General features: G+C 34.6%; 4 protein-coding genes across 6 annotated transcripts in view; 3 read left to right on the top strand and 1 right to left on the bottom strand.

Annotated features, from left to right (window-relative positions):
- Nucleotides 1-417: 417 nt before the first annotated feature.
- Ndg (Nidogen) lies at nucleotides 418-10,085 on the top strand. Its single transcript, XM_077439209.1, has 7 exons — nucleotides 418-677; nucleotides 1,722-2,209; nucleotides 3,099-4,894; nucleotides 6,285-7,286; nucleotides 8,587-8,758; nucleotides 8,836-9,120; nucleotides 9,462-10,085. Exons 1-7 carry the CDS (start codon nucleotides 456-458, stop codon nucleotides 9,706-9,708), a joined length of 4,212 nt encoding a protein of 1,403 aa, XP_077295335.1. The 5' UTR covers nucleotides 418-455; the 3' UTR covers nucleotides 9,709-10,085.
- A 637-nt stretch (nucleotides 10,086-10,722) lies between these two features.
- Nucleotides 10,723-11,436, top strand: LOC143917742 (general transcription factor II-I repeat domain-containing protein 2B-like). The gene is made up of 3 exons (XM_077439323.1): nucleotides 10,723-10,743; nucleotides 11,069-11,204; nucleotides 11,261-11,436. Exons 1-3 carry the CDS (start codon nucleotides 10,723-10,725, stop codon nucleotides 11,434-11,436), a joined length of 333 nt encoding a protein of 110 aa, XP_077295449.1.
- A 970-nt stretch (nucleotides 11,437-12,406) lies between these two features.
- On the top strand, nucleotides 12,407-14,882 carry LOC143918207 (transmembrane protein 50A). Its single transcript, XM_077439977.1, has 4 exons — nucleotides 12,407-12,959; nucleotides 13,028-13,159; nucleotides 13,239-13,374; nucleotides 13,462-14,882. Exons 1-4 carry the CDS (start codon nucleotides 12,858-12,860, stop codon nucleotides 13,566-13,568), a joined length of 477 nt encoding a protein of 158 aa, XP_077296103.1. The 5' UTR covers nucleotides 12,407-12,857; the 3' UTR covers nucleotides 13,569-14,882.
- Hexo1 (beta-hexosaminidase 1) overlaps nucleotides 14,704-21,706 on the bottom strand; it is a 20,695-nt gene continuing 13,692 nt past the window's right edge. The window contains exons 1-15 of one of the 3 annotated variants that reach the window (XM_077439972.1): nucleotides 19,895-20,079; nucleotides 19,463-19,620; nucleotides 19,254-19,384; nucleotides 19,071-19,176; nucleotides 18,823-18,986; nucleotides 17,504-17,612; nucleotides 17,311-17,432; nucleotides 17,102-17,236; nucleotides 16,923-17,028; nucleotides 16,673-16,848; nucleotides 16,480-16,581; nucleotides 15,436-15,556; nucleotides 15,265-15,357; nucleotides 15,038-15,185; nucleotides 14,707-14,959 (exon numbers count right to left, since the gene is read on the bottom strand). In XM_077439972.1, coding sequence (XP_077296098.1) covers nucleotides 14,875-14,959; nucleotides 15,038-15,185; nucleotides 15,265-15,357; nucleotides 15,436-15,556; nucleotides 16,480-16,581; nucleotides 16,673-16,848; nucleotides 16,923-17,028; nucleotides 17,102-17,236; nucleotides 17,311-17,432; nucleotides 17,504-17,612; nucleotides 18,823-18,986; nucleotides 19,071-19,176; nucleotides 19,254-19,384; nucleotides 19,463-19,620; nucleotides 19,895-20,010 — 1,872 coding nt within the window. In that variant the 5' untranslated portion in view covers nucleotides 20,011-20,079 and the 3' untranslated portion in view covers nucleotides 14,707-14,874. Of the gene's footprint in view, nucleotides 14,960-15,037; nucleotides 15,186-15,264; nucleotides 15,358-15,435; nucleotides 15,557-16,479; nucleotides 16,582-16,672; nucleotides 16,849-16,922; nucleotides 17,029-17,101; nucleotides 17,237-17,310; nucleotides 17,433-17,503; nucleotides 17,613-18,822; nucleotides 18,987-19,070; nucleotides 19,177-19,253; nucleotides 19,385-19,462; nucleotides 19,621-19,894; nucleotides 20,080-21,706 lie in introns of those variants that run through there. The other 2 variants (XM_077439973.1, XM_077439974.1) reach the window with 2 other exon arrangements.

Raw genomic sequence — 21,706 nt, 5'->3', positions numbered from 1 at the left:
AAAAAAGAGAGATAATTTCACCGCATGCCACTCATATATATTACATATACATAGTACCGTTTACCATGCACCCATTTTTTTTTTTTTTGATCTTTCGACTTAAGATCTTTCGATTTTCGATCTTTGCCCTCCGATATTTGCGTTTTCGGGCGTTTCACTTTCGGTCCCGTGAGGGAGACTGGTTGTTTATAAAATCTAGTATAAGACTAGAAGAATTTCTTTCGTTGAACCTGAGTCACTTAAATTGCTCGAACTACAAAACAAAACTAAAAATTTTCAACGAACCAAAGTGGTACATATATGTAGAAAGAAGAAAATACCGATGCATTATATATCTCAACTCGAGTACAAAGTGATCACGATCAAGTAGTATCAGATTTTTTGGAGGCAGAAGATGAGGAAGAAAAAAGAAGAATCACACACGTCGCGTGTATAGTCTGCTGAAGAAGTGGTAGATGGTCCAGTGTTGTGCGAGCTGCTGCACGATGCGGGCGGGTTTGGTGATCGCGCTGGTATCTTCACTGGTGGTCTCAGCCACAGCCATCACCAGAGATGACCTCTACTCCAACGGACGTGGCCTTGACAATCAGTTAGCACCAGGGGATGACACCTCTTCCGAGGAGATATTCCTCAAAGTCCCTATTACATTCTATGGAACACGATATGACACCATATTCGTACGTATACATAAACTCCCTCATCCAAAAACTACTTAATATAAGAAAAACCCTCCTTTTGGAAAACATTCTCCGTTATATATTATATATACAATGCCTATAAGAAGCATAACACACAAAGCATAAAGCCTATTCATTTAATTAATGATGACGATAAATACATATATATATTACAAAATGATTGATAAAAATGCTTGCCAAACTAAAATGTTGATTATGTGTGTTATATAAATTATTGGCTAGGATTTTAAGAGTTAAGCTAAAAATGGTTAATGTTCAATCAACTTTTAATGATCCTTAAAACTGAAATAGTGATAAACTACTTGAACAATGCCCTACAGTTATAACTTATCTGTAAGATGAATATTCTTGAACTTTATTTTATCTATTATTCAAACACTTTGTTACTTCTATAAATGTTCTATAACTAAAATAGCTTAATTTTGGGTTTGATAGTATATCTCTCGTCTTAATTCTGCTTCTTTTTCCTTGTTTGTCTTTTCAGAGCACACTGCAAAACTGCTAGTTTTTAGTATGTTCAATAGTTTCTTCATACATACATATACATATATTCTAAAATGAAACTAAGAAAAATCATTATCACAATTCAAAATGGACATTACATATTATTATGTAATATTTCATTTGTAATGTATAAATTTTATAAACGATCGTCAGAGTTATTGTATATGGGTCAATGATTGTCATACATATCTTTGTTCTGAGTTTTTTTTACTTCAAAATAAAGCAATACATACTAATATGTTAGCCCGCGTCTGAAACAACAACATCCAATAATATATTGATAATAAAAGGCTATCAAAAGTAAAACGAACAAAGTTCATAAACTTAGTTTATAAATTATATGGAAGTAAAATTATCACAAGCAATTTGTGTGTATGTTGAAATTTATACAATAGGCTTAAATTAATTATTTATACATAGTTTAAATATAATATTATTTAAATAAAAATCGACTCTATTATTATCATTATTATTATTATAAAACAAACAAATAATATATATGTACCATTATTTGTTCAGGTAAATACAAATGGCATGCTGTCGCTTAGAACAGACATTCCTGCTTTTATAAATATGGAATTTCCTTTGGATTATCCAGTGATCGCTCCGTTGTATTCAAACGTAGACACAACCAACACAGGAACAGTGTATTTCAGAGAGACACAAGATGCATACAGCATACTGAAAGCCACTGAAGATATACAAAATAGTTTTGGAAATATTCAAAGATTTCAACCAACGAGTGTTTTTATAGTTACTTGGTCCAATGTCGGCTATCACAAAAAGGGCACTGACAAAACAAACACATTCCAAGTTGTAATAATAAGCGACGGCAATGAGAGCTTCGTTCAACTTCTCTATCCTGATGATGGTATCCAGTGGATACAAGCTACAACCAAAATTGCCGGCATTTCAGATGCCAGAGCTCAAGCAGGCTTTGTCGGTGAAGATGGAAGATATTTTATAATGAAAGACTCTGGCAAAGACAATATTAGAAACCTTGTATCGTAAGTTTCACACATATTCCTTATAGTTCATATATGGTGGGGCGGAAACAACTAAACGATTGGTATCTAAGATTTTGGATCTTGAAAATGAACACTTTGAATGAAATTTGGTGAATACATTAAATCTACATATATATGTAAATTATTTGTATTTAATCAAGTTCGTATGCTAAGTTTTATTCATATATTTTCTTTTCAATATTAAAATGTTCTTTTTCGAGATGCCAATCATCTAATTTGTTCCTCTTCACCTGATAGTACATATTTTTATGGTTGTGGCTATTTACAGGTACTATATCTGCGAATTATTGGCTATTTGCAGATACTATATCTACGACAGGCGCAAAGCCTTCTGCGCATGCGCGTGAACTTATAATCCGATTATAATTTCTTACATTTAATGTATGCTAGACTTGTTTAATCAATCGTTCATTATACATGATGCAAATAAATTTCGCACGTTATGATAAATTTATATCATTTAGCTAGTTCACGGCTTGTACTTCTATGTAGGTATTATACGTTGTGCAATATGATAATAATTTTCTAAAAATTAATAATATTAACTAATTTGGATTATATTTTTTAATCTACGTCACTTTACGAGTTCGAACTAAATTTTAAAAGGTTTAAAACAAAATTTTAGCAGTAAACACGCTGACAGTGACAGTTCACGCACATGCGCAGAAGGCTTTGCGCCTGTCGCAGATATAGTACCTGCAAATAGCCAATAATTCACAGATTTAGTACCTGCAAATAGCCAATAATTCGCAGATATAGTACCTGCAAATAGCCACAACCTATTTTTATACAGATAAGTTGTTAGCACTATATTCTATTTTAATTTCATTTTTATCAATCAATTTAATTTTTGAATGTTTGATTTTAGTTTATCTAATTGTGGCGACGCAGGAAAGTTCATTTATCGCGTTGGTAACATTCGTGATAATATCGAAGAGCCAAATGTATCAGCTTCGTTTAATAGAGCAGATGAAATGCCCAAAACTTGTTCACAAGGTGGATCACAACAATGTCACTTGAGGGCTCAGTGTGTCGACAGTGAGAATGGATTTTGTTGTGTATGTTTGAACGGATATTACGGAAATGGTAAAACTTGCATTAAAAATGATGCTCCGTTGAGAGTCAATGGCGAAATCACCGGCGAATTGAACGGAGAACTCCTTGAACCGATCAACTTGCAAGCTTACATCGTAGTTTCTGATGGACGATCTTATACTGCATTGTCCAATGCTCCAGACCGTCATGGATACAGCATGCAAGTGTTGAGTATCTTGGGCGGAGTCATCGGTTGGCTGTTTGCAAAACCTAGCGAACGTGCCAAAAATGGATATCAAATCACCGGTGGTGTTTTCAACCATACTGCTGATATTATATTCCCCGATACCCGAGAAAAGGTGACAATTCGTCAACAATTCGAAGGTTTGGATGTATTCGATCAACTCAAAATGAAAGCTGAAATCAAAGGTTCAATACCCAAAATACCCCATGGTACTAAACTTGAAATGAATGATTACATAGAACAATTTTCACTCTCTCGTCCAGGACTCGTATTATCGCAATCATCCCGTTCATATAAAAACAAAGGCTTATTAGTAGAATATCCATTTACTGTAGAACAGTCTATAACTTATCAACCTTGTCCCTTCATTACTCCCGAAGATGCACATTTAGAACCTATGAATCTTAAAGTTGCCAAGAACTTCTTAGGCTATGAAAGTAAGGAGCGTATCATCAGGTATGGAATGAGCAATAAGATATACCCACTGGGTCATGAAGATCCTTGCGTTAGAGGCAGAGAAACATGTAAAGCTAAAAGTTCATGTGTAGTAGAAAGAGATTCGTTCAGATGTATTTGCGAGCCGGGATATCAAGAAATTTATGTGTCTGATGAGCAAATATGCGTCGACACGAACGAATGCTCTACTGGAACTCACAATTGTGATGTAAATGCAATGTGTGTTAATCAAGAAGGCACTTTCAGCTGCCACTGCAATGCCGGCTTTGAAGGAAATGGTATCGACTGTAAACAAACATCATCATGTGCAAGGAATCAGTGCGATTCCAACGCTCGTTGCTATGAATCACGTGGTCAACCGTACTGCGAATGTAACGAAGGCTTTAGTGGAGACGGATATCAATGTATTGACGACAGTGAAAACACAACACCAACTGAAACTGGATGTGATGTGTTGCATAATTGCTCACCGTATGCAACTTGTTCTGGCTCCGATCAGTACGGACCCAACGTTTGCCAATGTATTCCTGGGTACGTCGGAGACGGTTACACATGCACTGCTTATAGATATCCCGAGCGTGAACCTGAACGTGAACGAGAACGTGAACGAGAACGTGAACGAGAACTTGAACGAGAACGTGAACAAGAACGTGAACGACAACTTGAACGAGAACGTCAACCTGAACGTGAACCAGAACGTCAACCAGAACGAGAACCTGAACGTGAACCAGAACGTGAACCTGAACCTCAACCTGAACCCGAACCTGAACCTGAATATACTCCATATCCTCACGATGGTGATGTGATCAATGCTGATTGTGTATTCGAAAGGTGCGTGTGTCCATCCAATTATCAAAGAGATGGTAACTTGTGCTACAGAATGATTGAAACTACTATGCCGCCGTCTACTGAAGATTACGAAGAAGATGGTAAGTTTTTAAAGTCAATTCAAATTCTCATATTGCCATTCATTAAAAACAACCCAAATATTTAGTTTCAAAAAAAAACATTTAATTAGTAGGGCATAGTAAGACATGTATGTGTTTTTTAGTTGTTTACTTCATCTGAGTGCTTTTTTTTTTCAATATATTTCACAGTAATTTCTCGTCCACTTCCACAATGCTTTAATAAGACGTTATGTATGTGTCCTTGGACATATAAGTACAATTCAGAATTTAATATTTGCACTCCTGATAGCAATTATCCCCATGATACAAAAGGACACTCAGGCTTTGACCGTATGTATGTTGATTTCATCGGAATTAGTTAAAATAAATAAAGGTTGTGGCTATTTGCAGGTACTATATCTGCAAATTATTGGCTATTTGCAGGTACTATATCTGCGAATTAATGGCTATTTGCAGGTACTATATCTGCGACAGGCGCAAATACTTCTGCGCATGCGCGTGAACTGTCACTGTCAGCGTGCTTACTGATAAAATTTTGTTTTAAACCTCTTAAAATTTGGTTTTAAACCTCGAAAAATTTGGTTTCGAAAGAAATTATAGTCGGATTATAAGTTCACGCGCATGCGCAGAAAGCTTTGCGCCTGTCGCAGATATAGTACCTGCAAATAGCCAATAATTCGCAGATATAGTACCTGCAAATAGCCACAAGCATAAATAAAAATTTGTTTTCTATTATAAAAGTTACTCTCAGCATAGTTACTCAGATACAATTTATTTTCATAGTCTTCCCAAATCAATTTTAGTTGTGACTTTATTTTATTTTTTATCAAAAAATAGACTGCAAAAACTTTACCATGACTCTTGTATTTATTATAAATTAAGAAATAACAATAAAAATAAGTTTAATTATGTGAGCACCACTCTATTATACATACATATTATGTAATTTTACGACATATTTATATTGGGTTTGGTGCAAACGATCGACAAGCGCCAGACAGACAGATTAACTGGATGGCTGCTTTAAACGCAATTCTCGACTTCACGAATGATAGATTGCACATCAGATGACGAGTAACCTTTCGATGTGCACAGATGCAACTATTAAAATGGTAATTATTCAAATTGAGTTGGATCTTTCTGGCGAGTTTAATAAGGCAAAATTCGGAACTAAAGTATCAGAAGCACAGAACGTATACAGGTACATAGGTATGTCGGGACTTCGGGTAGATTTCGCTTAGTGTAAGTGCGAGCAGTGCGCACGCATAAGGTACACCTGTCGTTAATCTGCGGTTCAGTCTGTCTGGCGCTTGTCGATCGTTTACACCGCATCGATTTATATTCATTGAATTATTATTCTGATTAAATATGTATTTATTATATATAATGCTTTATTACAACATTGTTCTAGTGTCTTGCAATGTTATAAACAAATGTCATCCGTATGCACAGTGTGTTTACGTTTCAACAACTGGAAAATATCAATGTAGGTGCACCGGAGGCTTTGAAGGCGATGGTATTGAATGCACAGAAGTAGAACAATCATGTGAAAACGCTGACATATGCGACGTCCATGCCAGTTGCACTTTCGATCCAGCTCTTGGAAAGTCAATCTGCGTGTGTAGCTCCGGATACCAAGGCGACGGCCACGTCTGCAGCTCCATCGGTTGCAGGACATCAGACGATTGCGAAGAAAACGCAGAGTGTAAATACTCTCCTGAATACCATCTCTCAAGACGTGTCTGCCTATGCAAAGAAGGCTACACTAAAGACAGCAACGATGCTTGCATCTCTGACAATGATAGCTGCAACGGAGTCATGTGCACAGAACATGCAACTTGTCACTGGGATGCGGCATATGGAATCTACTACTGCCAATGTGATGCTGGTTATCAAGGAGACGGACTCGAACAGTGCATATTATTAAAGAAAGGATGCGATACCTTACAGGATTGTGATCAGAACGCCAATTGTAATCTTGATACCAATGAAAACAGATACAAATGCACGTGCAATCCCAATTTCTACGGTGACGGACACACATGCTCTGCAGAGATCACATGCGAGCACGATCCGTATTTGTGCTCCCCACAAGCCACTTGTATCAATCACTTGTCTGGGTTTGCTTGCGAATGTAATCCTGGCTTCATTGGAAATGGAACGCATTGCAAATTGATTCCTAAACGAGACAGTAACTTCTTGCTGCTCAACCAGGGTATGGCTACGCTGAGGGTTCCGTTCCAACCGTCTGCCCAGAATCCTGGAAGACCCATACAAATATCTTACTATCAAATGGCTATTGGACTTGATGTTGATTGTATAGCTGGTCGAGTATATTGGAGTGATATAACTGGTCGTGTGATAAAAAGCTCTAATTATGATGGTACTGTTTTGGAAAACTTTTTAACACAAGGTAAGCTTATCAAACAATCAAGTATGATATAACAAATTTTAGGGTCTACCTCACGGGCCCGGAAGTGAATCGCCCGAAAACGCAAATATCGGAAGGCAAAGATCGAAAATCGAAAGATAAAAAAAGGGTCTCTCCCCTCGTCGTACATACTCACTTAATTTGCGCGAGCAGTATACAACAGGAACAAGAGGAACAGGCTTTTCCTCCCGTATTAAACAAGGCTGTATGACAAAAAGATAGATAATTTCACCGCATGCCACTCATATATATTATATATACATAGTACTGTTTACCATGCACCCTTTTTTTTTTATCTTTCGACTTAAGATCTTTCGATTTTTGCCTTCCGATATTTGCGTTTTCGGGCGTTTCACTTTCGGGCCCGTGAGGGAGAACGCAAATTTTAATTCTGAAAATTTATATTTGAAATTTATATTATACCTAGGGTGACCATACGTCCCGTGGATTTTGACCGGGACGGTCCTGTTTCTTACGTTCTTTGCGTTCGTTTCGTCGTTTTCGTATAATTTTTTGATTTGTCCCGTTTTGTCCCACATATGAGTTTTATTATATATACATATATTTCCATATTTTTTCTTGAATTTCCAAATCTATTTGTTTCCCCAAAAACAAATATTATTATATAAATATACATTTGCATACAATATATTCGTTTTAAAGTAACATATAAATTTCTTTATAACATAATAATCGCTATGTGCTATCATTTTTATCATAATTATTTTGAAATAAGTGTAAAATATCTACAAATTTTCCAAAAAGATATTCTTTTAGTTGCAAAAATTATGTACAACTGTAAATTTTGATTTCTTCTTTTGTTATGTAGATATTGTAATTTTAACAGAACGTACAGTCCTTTTAAAGATAACAATTCTACTTTTGAAAATTTGTAGTTATTTTATTTGCTTATTTTACGTTTCAAAAAAAATCTGCCTGCGGCGCATGAACTTCGATTATTCTATTATTTTTATTTTAAACTTGTTCACAAGAATTGTACATTCTGAAAAAAAATTATTATTCCTTGACAATATTAAAATAGTTAATCGAGGGAAAAATTATAAAATTTTTGGACACTTTTTTCTATAGCGGGGACAATTTTTTGGAACAGGGAGTCCTGGGAAATGTGGTCACCCTAAACATACCGGAAGTCATAAAAGTATAAGAAACAGCTAAAAAAAGCCGTACTTATATGTTAATAATAAAATATTAATTACAAGTATTGAAAATATCATAATTATTTATATTTAAAAGTGTATGTATATAAATTTACATATTTCAGACATTATATCTCCGGAAGGTATAAGTATAGATTGGGTTTCTAGGAACATATTTTGGACAGATTCTCGCAAAGATACTGTTGAAGTTGCTAACTTAGAAACTAAGGTGCGAAAAACTTTAATCGATACTGATTTAGTCGATCCAAGAGGAATCGCCGTTCATCCATATAAAGGGTAAAAAAACTATCTGAATTGTTTTGTACATGTAATTTTAAACTTGATGTGCATAAATAAAATGTACCGATTTTTAGAAAAATCTTCTGGTCAGATTGGAATAGAAAGAGTCCAAAAATTGAATGGGCTAATATGGACGGCACCGGTAGAGAAATTTTCCTCAGTGGTGAATTCGTCACTTTGCCTAATTCACTAGCAATCGATTGGGACTCTGATGAGCTGTGCTATGCAGATGCTGGAACCAAGTCGATTGAATGCATACAAATTGACACCATGTCAAGGCGGACAGTTGCTCCAGATTGTACATATCCATTCGGATTAGCAATAACTCCAACACATTTGTATTGGACTGATTGGTCAACGTAAGCTTGTTTTTTATCATATTCAATTTAATCAATAATAAGGCACATATATGTGGTAGAGATTCCTGACAGTTGACGCTGTTCAGGACTACGGTTGGGATGTGGCGGTTTAGGTGAAGATCAAACACGTGCGTTTCCAGGCATGTTTAGCGACCAACCGCGCGGAGCACAGGTCCAACTGCTACTGACCGTTACATCCCTGCCCCTTTCAATCCCCTTCTCACAATCAGTCGTAACATACCCTTTCTCAGCCATAGCCCATACATCAGCCTTTCTTTCAATTCTACCCCTACATACATATATGATTATTGTGAAAATATAATATACCTATTTTGTTTCAGCCAAAAAGTAGAGAGTGTGGAAAAATCTACAAATCAAAAACAAGCATCAATAGATGTTCCATTAGGTGGAAGTGGAAATAAGTTATATGGAATGGCTGCAGTATTGAACGAATGCCGTTCTTTGTCTAATTTATGTCAATATGATAATGGGCAATGTCCAAAGACTCATTTATGTCTTTTGAATGGTAAAGGAGGACGATCATGTGTATGTGGAATTCCAGCCGTTGGACAACAACTATGCACCTAATAATAACAAATCAATATAAAGCATTAATTAAAATACGTTATAATATTAATGTAAAAATGTATTTGAATGTTGAGTGCTAGAGAAATATGATTTAATGCATATATGATGATGATGACGATGCCACAACTTGTTCATAGAAGCTTAAAATTAGTGCATTTATTAGTAGCTTAACATAATTATTAGTGATACTACTTGCATAATAAGTTATTAAAAACCATCAATATATCTATTACTTTAATTTAAGTTAATAATACAAAGTTTTTTTAAACTATTATTTTTTTACTATGACATTATTTTAAAGTAATAGTAATAATGTGAACATTTAGTGATGTAAATATGTATTGTATTTTTGAAATAATATTAAAATACAAAAGATTAAAACAATATAAGAAATTTCTTATTAGTACATTGACTTCATACAATACACCAAAGCCAATAAAGGGCAAAATAATATTTTGTTATCCATTAGTAATGGACAGGAGCACGAAAAATTAATGTTTAAAGATTCTTAGAAATTCCAAGATTTCTGCGACTGGCCAAAATTTTCATAATTAAACATAATAGCCACCAGTATGGCTCGATGGTTGATTTTATGTTTAGCACTAAGAGGTTACTGGCTTCGATCTCATGCTAATCTTTAATGCTGCTGGTCAGAGTTGGATATTTGTGAAGTCGATCGTTTCCTATTAGAGTTTGCCAATTTATCTGATTTCATTGTTGAAACGGTTACTCCATCAAATTGGCAAAAATCATCCCACCCGCTGCCACAAATGGTTCGGTGATTACTGGTCACAAAGTCGCTAAAATCTCTATAACGGAACATCTGGCAGCCGAAAAGTCCATCATACTAACGATAACTATCATACTAACGAGAATTTGTGTGCCAAATATTGTGTATTCGCGATTTTCATGGCAAAAATTGTCTTTGTGACCACCGCAATGTGACGAATAGTCCAATTACCTTGCCCGAAGTAGCTTTTTGCGAAATAATGTTGCATGGTGCACGTGGGCGCCATGGCGCCCGCGGACCGATTTGTATGCGCCCGCCACTATTTGACCGTGACAGAATTTTTTTCAGCAACACTAATTAAAAATATAAATTATTTTTATTTATTTGTTAGAGTTTTAACATTGTTGAGTGCCTAGGTTTATTATATTCGTACGTATGTTTGCGATATCGTATGTTTGAGTGGTTTCTTAGCTTTCGTCCTTGTACTTGTCGCGCCTTGTCTAGAGGCTAACGGCAATCAGGAAGCTCTGTTTTGTAAATAAAATACTGCCCTTTGAACACGTTATGAAAATAGTTACAAAAATAGTCAACTCTATTCGAGTAGCTCCATTGCAACATTGACTTTTCAAGGCCCTGTTAGAAGATACTGAAGATAAAGAACATGATCTCATCCTGCATACTGAAGTACGTTGGCTCAGTAAAGGTAAAGTTCTTGCAAGATTTGTGAGCTTAATTGAAGAAATAAAAACATTTATAAACGATAAAAGTAAAAATTTTGATGAACTGACTCTTGCTTGTTGGTGGATTTGGTTTTTCTCACAGACACAATGGAAAAATTTTATTCTTTAAATTTGGAGTTGCAGGGAAAAGACAAAAATATAGCCGAAATGATAAGCTCTGTAAACTCATTTAAAGCAAAATTGGTTTTGTTGATATCACATCTGCAGATCAAGTCTCTCGTGCATTTCCCACATATAGAGAAAATGCTAGGACAATGAATTAAACGTGTCATTATTTATTAAGCACCTTCAAGTGCTTCAAAAACAGTTTGAAGAGAGATTTCTGCAGTTTACAAATATCGAGCCAATTGTCTCCTTCTGTATCAATCCGTTTACTTGCCAAATAAATGTAATGGAAATAGCCGCATGTATTGCAGATTTTGTTCAAGGGAAGGCAGAAGAACTAGAGTTAGAAATTTTGGACCTTAAGAATGATATTTTACTAAAATACTTATTATCAGAGGACTTCTGGAATACAATGGACAGAGAAAAGTTCCCATTTTTGAAAAAAAAACCGGCATATAAAATTAAATCATTTTTCGGTTCGACATATCTAAGCGAAGCATTGTTTCAAACATGAATTTAATAAAATCAAGATATAGATCTCGACTCACCGATTAGCATCTTTATGATTGTTTGCTAACAGGATTATCGTCATACTCTCCTAATTATGAGGCACTGGCCAAAGAAATGCAATTCCAAAGATCACATTGACAGATTGATATTATATTTTTCTATAAAATGTTTTCTTTGTATGTGTATTTTTTGTTTACATTTACATTAGTCTTACATTTTGTATGTACGTTTCTTTGTGTGTATGTAATTTGAACAATAATTTTATTATTTTGAAATTATTTTTGTTTAATATTTATTACCCTTGTCCAATTATAAATATCCTTAGAAAAACTAGGTGGTGCCCGCCGCCCTACCGATATTTTATAAGGCGCTCTAGGGAACAAAAAGGCTGGGAGCCCCTGCTCTAATACATGTTGGGAATTCGAATTACCGAAACTCTTCTACCATCAATTATTGCTTTCCTCTTTACTAGATGAATTTGAAATTTCCATTTGAAGTAAATTATGATGTAAAATATTTCATATTGTGGCGGCTCGCTTATACGACATGGTCGAGTTTGGTTGCCTTCCTGCGAGTGGAGATCAACTCGTTTGGGTTCGGAGAGCCGCTACTCACTCTGCCTTCAGCTGTCATATAATAAACACGTGCATTAACATGCCAGTCGTCTCATTCGTTCATCCCCCATAATATATTGAACTTTATAAACGCGTTTACTAATTTTTTAGGCTCGGTCACAAAGCGCTCACCCAAAAGTCACTAAAATCTCTACAACGGAAAATCTGGCAGCCGAAAAGTGCATCATACTAACGATAACTATCATACTAACGAGAACTCGAGTGCCAAATATTCCGTATTGGAGTGGCAAAAATTGTCATTTGGGCGATCGCAATGTGACTATTAATCCAATTACCATTTTTTAAGCTTTAGACAAGTATTTATAATGGCCGTGAATATTGATGTTACGGCTACACAGTGACACACCAGCTGTCATTTAAAGCGTCAACTATTAGATCGCTGTTGCTTTGTGATTTCATTCCATCTATCATATTATTCTCCTTGTCAAGATGAATTGCATGGAAGCATGTAGTGGTGTAGCACCCAACTGTGTCTGGTTTGCTGCAGACGACAAACGTAACGCCATTGCCTCCTTGGTAGCTGGATTGCTCGTAAGTATATCGTACCAATGTCCCCGTCTATATTAACATTCTAAATACCAAAAATGAAACACCTTTAGTTCTCCGTGGGCTGGTGGACTATCATAGACGCAGCATCAGTGTACCCCGGTGACCTTCCAAATGCGTCACACGTCTGTGGCGTGTTCGCCACTCTGTCGCTTTTGATGGTGAATACGGTATCGAATGCACAGGTAAAATAAAACGATTTTTAAATTCTACTATAGTATATGATTTATATTCAGTTTTTAACTGTGCTCAATTTGTATACAGGTGAGGGGAGATGCCTACTCCGGTGGATGTATCGGACCTAGAGGAGCTCGATTGTGGCTCTTCCTTGGTTTCGTGATGGGCTTTGCATCTCTGATCGCAGCGTGCTGGATACTATTTGCAAACTATGTCAACGTTGGTGAGTGATATTTAATCAATGTTTTGGCCTTTTTTTATAATTTTTTGCAATTTGATTTCATTGTTGTACATTAATTTTACCTTTCAGAGGGCAAACACGATTGGCCTGGAGTTGCAATCTTCTTACAAAACGCCTTCATTTTTGCAGGCTCGCTAGTTTTCAAATTCGGTCGTGCTGAAGATGCATGGTCGTAAACATTTTCTTCCAAAGATTCCTTTCTATATTTAATCATGCTAGCGATTTTTTTTTATTTTAACTAGATAATTTATTAGATTTCATCTCATTATATAAATTTACATACTTGAATAAAACAAGCTATAGATCTGTTCATTTGAAAATCTTTATAACCATTCATTTTTAAGAGCTTCATCATCGTCATAAAAACTTTGATCAATGAAATAAGTATTTTGTCATTATTTTAAGTCAACAAATGTGTAGATTAATATTTTAATAAACATAAATACATAACCTTTATAATGCTTATATTATACAATACATATGTAAAAAAAATGACGTTTTATTTATATTTTTAAACATAATAAAACGGCGAAATATCCACTTATTGCAATGAAGTTATTTAAATTCAACTAAACTAAAAATGTTTGATCATTGGGCAATTATTATTGATTTAGTTTCTCAGAAACAAAGTTAATCATATTAAACCTTGCATTTTATTAACATTTAGAAGGAAGTTTCAAATGCCAATATTCAGCAGTAGATCTGCATTTATTTAACACAAATTTTAACCCTTTGAGTACTGAAGTCTTTACTGTTGAAAATTTCGCCAACATATCCAACTAGAATTATTTAGAAATCCAATAGAAAGCAAGTATAAAAATTGTAGCTAATCCAAAAAAACCCTAGATAAGTACCGCCGAGGATTTCAAGTTTTATAAAGGTGTGTTTAGACTCTCTAATATAACTTGCAACAATAGAAGTCTATTAAATAATGTATTTTTCCAAAACTAGTTCCATCTTCTTCATTGTTGTTAAAATGAAATGCTCACAATCTAAATGCCAAGCCACAATCTAAAATACTCAGCAGTTAGGGATTTCCATCTGGAAATTCTGCTATGGTTATAAATTCAGGTGTAAACCAGTCTTTATAAACGTTGACACGGATTACACGACCCATGTTCAATGCTGCCAGGAGAGGCTTAGCGGGTAGTATTCTTGTTTACTTTGTACATGCTCAAAATACAACGCCTATCGGCGTTTTTCAGGCCCATAGACTTGTTGGCAAAACGCCGATCGGCGTTGGTCAGCATTCAAAGGGTTAGCATTCAGACCAAGTAAGTCTAGGTACAGTACAATATAAAAAAAATACTCGATTAAAAATAGAAATATTTCGTTTATTTTAACTTGTTCGTATAATATTGCATAATTTTAAAAATAAGTATCACATAACATGTAAAAAATGTACAGCTTTCTATTTAAGTCATATAGATTAGGAGTGCAGTAATTAAAGCAGCTGTTATATAATAGAGTTAATTGCACAAATCAAGCGTAACAATATCCTTCATTTTGGTAGCACCATTCAGGCTGTAGAGAATCAGCCAATACTCCCATATTGACCAGTCGTTCCCTATTGAAAAAATAATCAAGTGTAATTAAAAGTAATACCATTTTACATAAATTAAAATCCATATATAGAAAAAACTACCTATAATGCAACATTCTTCTTTCTGCGCTTCTCCAAGTGGTGTTGGGTTCAGCCCACAATCTTTCTGCCATAGCACCCGCTCGAGGCCACAGTCTATTATCCAAATTGGACGTATCGGCTTGTTCTGCCCAAAGAGCCGCTTCTCCACCTAAACAGCAATAAATTCACAAATAAATAAACACATCAACACATGTTAATTTAGTATGACATTTGTAAAGTTTTCTCACCGAGGATCAAATTTCCATGAGCTCCGGCCATTTGTTTTGGACTGTTGTCGTATACTTTTTGCCAACCGATGTATGGAGAACACCAATTGTTTCCTGAAATAGTACCGTCATGAATGATTTGCGATTTTTATTGCACATTTCTCATCGATTAAATTATTGCCGATTACATACCTTCTCCGACCCATGCACCGAAACCACAATCGAAGTATAGAGCGTCATAGTTTGATATAATCAATCTGTAGCCTTTGTTTAAAAGTCCGGCTATTTCTGGATCCGTTCCAGTGGTCCATATCTTGAAATTAAAGATTCATTATAGAAATTTGGTTACTATTAGAGGACTAGTGTTGTGCCCGTTGATTTGAACGGGTGGTTTCAGAATGGAATTGAAATAAAGTTATATGTATGTTATATACAAACATATTGTAAGGTTATATATAGACACGCGCACGTATTAATAGTGAAATGTTGAGTGCGCGCATTACACGCTCGCCGATCCAACACGTTCACCGGTTCGAAATTATGAATATGTGTGTGTATATCTTCGTGGATGTGTGTGTGCTCCCGCGCAGCACATCTGATACTCACGTCACCCAGTCCAAGTCAGGTGCTCAATATCAAGAGCACATGTCAGACGCTCCACACTCCCCCGCGTCTCCTCAACACGATCAATCATCACGCCACATCCATATAGCGGATGCTTAAAATGCACCCATTGGTCAGAATGTATCGTCGTTGCTCTAATTGGTCAAACGTTTTAGTCCACGTGGACCACTTCACGCTGATTGGTTGTGCGCCTCGTTCGCGTGTATTTATTTTATTAACACGTTCAACCCGGCGTGTACCACCGGTGACCACGCGGATAGTGCTATAGCAGACTATAATTTTACGGTTCCACTTCATTGAGCATCCCAACACTAAAATTCCTATAAAATTCTAAAGATTTAGGGACAACTCATTATATAAAGTGATTTAATGCCGTCACGCGTAATTGGGTGTCGATACGCGTGACAGTGCCGTCACATGGGCAAATGTATGAAATCATGCGCCGGGCTGAATGTGTTAAATATCTCTAGGCACAACATATACTACTGGCGTTCTAAAATTTGTTTTTTTGAAATCTCCATACTGGTCGACGCGTCCACCACATACCCACAAACATACATACATCGCATTCGTTTTTATATATAATCTATTGTAGTTGAATTAATGAATTACCTGAATGATGTAATCTTCATTAGACAAATACTCGTCGATGTGTTCGAACTCTGTGAGAGTGCTGGTCCATAAAATCAACGGCAATTTCTTTCCATTATTTGACTGTAGAAAAATTGTCAGGATCTCAAGTAAGTATTGGTGATTTTATTGGAAAACAAATGTCTATACCTTAAATAAAATCAATTGTCTATACCTTAAATACGTTAGCTTGAGCTTTCTGTTGGAAATATTCCCACAATTTGAAGAAATCTTGCTTTTCTAGACCCCACCCTTTGTCTTTCATCCAGTTTTGAATTTCAGCAGATGAATTCCAGCATTCGTTGTGCACTTCATCTCCTCCCATGTGGAAAATATCAGGCTTGAACAATTCTAAACAAAAATTTTACACATTGCAAACGTGTTCAGTGTTTTATTGATATTTATTTTACACATAAAAAGCCTACCAAACATGTCATTGTAGATTCCCTGAAGAACATCATACAGAGCGTCTTTAGTGACATCAAATTGTCCGCATGGAGGTTCAACGCAAAATTCTTGCCATGGCTCTTTCTAAAACAGTTTATAAATCATTGAAAAAAAACTCAAATAAAATTCCACTACATAAAATTATTAGAAAATTCACCCTAAAGCACACGGTCAAATTGGTTCCTTGCCAACCTTCACCTACATGAGCTGGTGCATCAAATTCAGGCATAACTCTAATACCTCTTTCCAATCCGTACCTTACGATATCGATGATTTGGGCAGCAGAATAAACCTGAAAAAAATTTCAACAAAATGTAAAAATGCCCATCTTCGAGAGCTATTTGAAATATTTTTAAGTATTTTTACCTTGTATGGTGTGATGGCTCCGAGCTTGCTAAGATTTGGGTTGGACTTCGACACAAATGAGAAGCTGTGCGAGTCTGTGATATGCCAATGGAAAGTGTTCAACTTGGAAATAGCCATCGCATCTAAAAATTATCAAATCATTAACAATGTACCATATGTTGGAATATTCCATATTAATCAAGTAAATAAATACCCAAAGTTCGTTTGATGGAATCAACGGAGAAGAAATTTCTCGAGGTGTCCAAAAGAATACCTCTGTATGGATAATACGGTTTGTCTTCGACTAAAAGACTACCAACCATCTGAAAATGTATAAAAATCGTAAATTATAAATACATACTTGGGCTTTTGCCTAGCACCGAGAGGCGTCGGGTTCGATCCCGTGAGTTGTCCTCGATTGAAAAGAATTCATTCTGAGTGTATTATCTGGAATGCTACTGGTCAGACTTGGATATTTGTGACTCCAAGTCGATCGTTTCCTATCAGAGTTTGCCAATTTTTCTCATTTCATTGTTGAAACGGTTCCTCCATTAAAAAATTGACTAAAAACCATCCTACCTACTATGTCACCACTATTTGAGTATGATTTATGTACTCAAATAGTGGTGTCTCGTTAATTTCGAGTTTTTCAGTGTCGGTTCCCGTTTTTGTGCGATTTTTTTTACAGAAACCATCACAGACATGCATACAATAACTCATGTAAGTTTCATCGCAATCGGTTGAATGGTATGGGAACACATGGATCTACCTCACGGGACCGAAAGTGAAAAGGTCGAAAAAGCAAATATCGGAAGGCAAAGATCGAAAATCGAAAGATCGTAAGTCGAAAGATCAAAAAAAAAGGGTGCATCGTAAACAGTACTATGTATATATAATATATATATATATATATATATATATATATATATATATATATATATATATATATATATATATATATATATATATATATATATATATATATATAAATATATATATATATATATAAATATATATATATATATATATATATATATATATATATATATATATATATATATATATATCAGTGGCATGCGGTGAAATTATCCCTCTTTTTGTCATACAGCCTTGTTAAATGTGCGCGCGCAGGATACGGGAGGAAAAGCCTGTTCCTTTTGTTCCTGTTGTATCCTGCTCGCGCAAATTAAGTGAGGATGTATGACGGGGGGAGAGAGACTTTTAGCGAACGCCACTGATATGCATATATACTAACCGTTTTTCATATGTATGCATGGTAAACGAACATTTTCGACTTTTTCACGGTCACCCGGGAACACATACGTGACAGACAGATAGACAAACATTGATTTTTATATATCAAGATAGATTATATAATATAAGATTATCAATCTATATTATAATATTATTATATAAGATAATCAATCTATATTATAATATTATTATATAAGATTATCAATCTATATTATAATATTATTATATAAGATTATCAAGATAGCAATTTTAAGTGTAATAAACATTTCATTTAATTACCTGTATTTCAGATCGAATATCATCGAAAATAGCAAATTGAATCAAAGTTTCCAATGCATTCCTGGCACCAAAGAAGTTCTCAGCTCGAATATCTCCAGTCAGTCGACCATCAGACGACGTTCTCAACTCCACGGTATAGCTTTCATCAGTATCCAATTGTAAAGCTTTAATATTTAAATGAATAATCAAAACCCATTCCAAATTTTATAACATAATACATAAATCAAAAACAAGTAATAATAAAATACCAATATAGCTGTTATCTCTAATATTAACGTTGATAGATACGGTCCTGCCACCTTCTGTAACTGTAGCACCAGGGGGTATCACGCTTTGCAATTGAGTACGGAACCTCTAAAAAAATAAAATCGTTCATTTAAATCAATCGCAATTGCAAGTCAGAGTTACAAACAAGCGAAATGTTCAATTACACGAATAGCAGATCTCATCAAATCAGCCGCAGGCCCGTCAGTATTCTGCAGTAAGATATCAAAACTATTTCTGTTCATGTGCACCAAATTATTCCCGAGTTCAATCCTACTTGGACGTGGCCACATGTTACCTGTAAAACATCGAATAAATCAACATCGAACGAATCAACTGTGTAACATCAAAAGTATCAACTAAAACTAGCACTGACCGAATTCATTGCAGAACATTTTACAAGCGCCGAGACTCAAAGCGGTGTCTCGATCACCATCCGTGATGGGCAACTTCTCGCACTGTCCCTTGATGCATTCCCATCTCCACACTGCATCGCCAGGATTCTTGGGAACTTCGACTACGACATCATCAGACCTGTAAAAGTAGGTAAAACAATACAAAATCTTAACCAATACATCGTCCCACAGCATCGCAGCAACAAGTCAAAATTCAACATTGCACATTCAAAAGTAACCGCAGAAATTACTACAAGAAACAGGAAAATATTCGTTAGTATAATTGCACATACGGTCGATTATCCAATGGAAACAATTTGTATTTAAATTCACATAGACGACGGATATAACCGTTTGTTTTCTGGCATTACGATAAAAATTCGTCAAATACTGCAAAAATGTTGCACACATACTTGACAGAGACTGTTATTATTATTGCGGCTGATGCTGCAGCAAACAGCACGACTGTACCGATCGTTGCAAGTGTTTTAACTTTAACACCCAAAAAGGTAGATGTTTCTTCTGCCATTATACCACACACAGTTGAAATTCAGCTGGCACTGATCACATCTATTCAAATTCAAACAAATATCCGTATAAATTTAAGTTTTATGAGGTTAGCATTGTTATCGTTATCAATACAATCGAATGTCAATAATAAGGTTAGATTAATGGATATTAGTTATACGATGAATTTTTATTGCAGCCATACATTTGTTTTTTTTACAACGGCAATTTTAAAACATATATGTAATGTTTAAAGCTTTTAATTGTCTGATAAAAATTGTATAATTACATGCTGTATGCACTTAATCATTGAAAAGATGAGTATTATCATCATATGTCTATAGTTCAAACAGCTTTTCTAAGACACAGATGATTATAAATGAATGTACATATAATATATCCCCAAATCATTAGAAGATTTAGAGATTATAATAAGTGTTAACACAGTAAAAATATTATAGCATTAAAATATAATTAAGTAGTGGTTTTACCCGGCTTCGCTCGGTATTTGTTATATAAACCGCTTAAACATGGCTTATCTAATAGTAAACATTTTATTAAATTTATTTTAATAGTTTTATTTTATTTGAATATTCAGTTTTTTTAATTAAATTGACTTAACTATTAACTTAACTATTAACATATATAGTAAATCTTTTTTTTTTATTAAATTTATATGAATCGAAACAAAAAATTAACGACAGCCAATCAGCAATTACACAACACACACAATGATTTTTTTTTTTATAAGGGAATCGGAACTGAAAAAATAATCCGGAACAGGAGCTGAAAAAGGAATCGGAATCGAAAACTGAATCGAAATCGATATCGATTTCGTCGTAATAGAAAATTAGAATTTTTCGATAACGTCACGGATTCTACCACCCAAACCTTACATACAAAGTGTCTTTTGAAATTTTATATTAAATAAGCTATATAAGCCGAAAGTTTTACCTTTGCATATAATAAAAAGATTATCAGTAATTGTAAATATTTCAACCACAATAAGTAATACAATTGATGAAAAGAAAAGAAAAAAAACAATAGACTTAGATGGAAGCTATACGTTTAAAACAATAAAAATAGCTTAAGTATAATATAATATGTAAATATCAATAAAACGAAAGAAAAGCACAAATACATAACTTAACGCTGTATTGACTGAAATACAATTTGTGCTTTTGTTATATCGAATATTAAAATCTATGTATTTTATTAAAATAATGTCAATATGTAGTAAACTAGTAAGTTAAGAAAAGAACAAGATGATAAATAAATAAATCTGACGAATTATTGAAGAGATGAAATTAAATAGAATCGATAGGCATGAATTCTAGAAAATTGAATAAATCTAGCTGTAGATCATAAAAGAGTGATACTATTGAATTTTTGATGATTATGACGATGCAAATATGTAATTTAAATACATATAGAAATCCTTTTGTTTAACAACAAATTGGGATAAATTCGGACAAAAGTGAGCACCAACCTAAATATTTTTTACTGTTTTTTTTTTATTTTCTTCTTTATTTGTTTTTCTTTAAATATTTTGGGTAGCATGTGAAGACTGTTATCAACGTTTTTAATATTTTATATATATGTACGTATGATTATATGTGTATCAGAGGCTTGAGTCCTTTCGTTTTTGACCATGCAGGTTTTTTATATTTTTTTTAGTAAATTACAGTCATCGTTTTTAGGAGCTCTAAATCAGTGTT

Source organism: Arctopsyche grandis, chromosome 10 (genome assembly GCF_051622035.1).
Source record: "Arctopsyche grandis isolate Sample6627 chromosome 10, ASM5162203v2, whole genome shotgun sequence".
NCBI classification, from domain to species: Eukaryota; Metazoa; Arthropoda; class Insecta; order Trichoptera; family Hydropsychidae; genus Arctopsyche; species Arctopsyche grandis.
Note: the sequence above shows the minus strand (reverse complement) of the source record. Positions and strands in the feature narration are given on the sequence as shown.

What these genes read in the sequence shown, in the direction of transcription:
- Ndg (XM_077439209.1), top strand. Translation starts at nt 456, where the DNA reads ATGGTCCAGTGTTGTGCGAGCTGCTGCACGATGCGGGCGGGTTTGGTG. An exon ending in GGAAAACTTTTTAACACAAG is followed by an intron (nt 7,287 to 8,586) that starts GTAAGCTTATCA and finishes TACATATTTCAG; the next exon opens with ACATTATATCTCCGGAAGGT. An exon ending in TATTGGACTGATTGGTCAAC is followed by an intron (nt 9,121 to 9,461) that starts GTAAGCTTGTTT and finishes ATTTTGTTTCAG; the next exon opens with CCAAAAAGTAGAGAGTGTGG.
- LOC143917742 (XM_077439323.1), top strand. Translation starts at nt 10,723, where the DNA reads ATGGCGCCCGCGGACCGATTT. An exon ending in TGGCGCCCGCGGACCGATTT is followed by an intron (nt 10,744 to 11,068) that starts GTATGCGCCCGC and finishes TGACTTTTCAAG; the next exon opens with GCCCTGTTAGAAGATACTGA. An exon ending in AACATTTATAAACGATAAAA is followed by an intron (nt 11,205 to 11,260) that starts GTAAAAATTTTG and finishes TTTTTCTCACAG; the next exon opens with ACACAATGGAAAAATTTTAT.
- LOC143918207 (XM_077439977.1), top strand. Translation starts at nt 12,858, where the DNA reads ATGAATTGCATGGAAGCATGTAGTGGTGTAGCACCCAACTGTGTCTGG. An exon ending in CCTTGGTAGCTGGATTGCTC is followed by an intron (nt 12,960 to 13,027) that starts GTAAGTATATCG and finishes AAACACCTTTAG; the next exon opens with TTCTCCGTGGGCTGGTGGAC. An exon ending in TGCAAACTATGTCAACGTTG is followed by an intron (nt 13,375 to 13,461) that starts GTGAGTGATATT and finishes TTTACCTTTCAG; the next exon opens with AGGGCAAACACGATTGGCCT.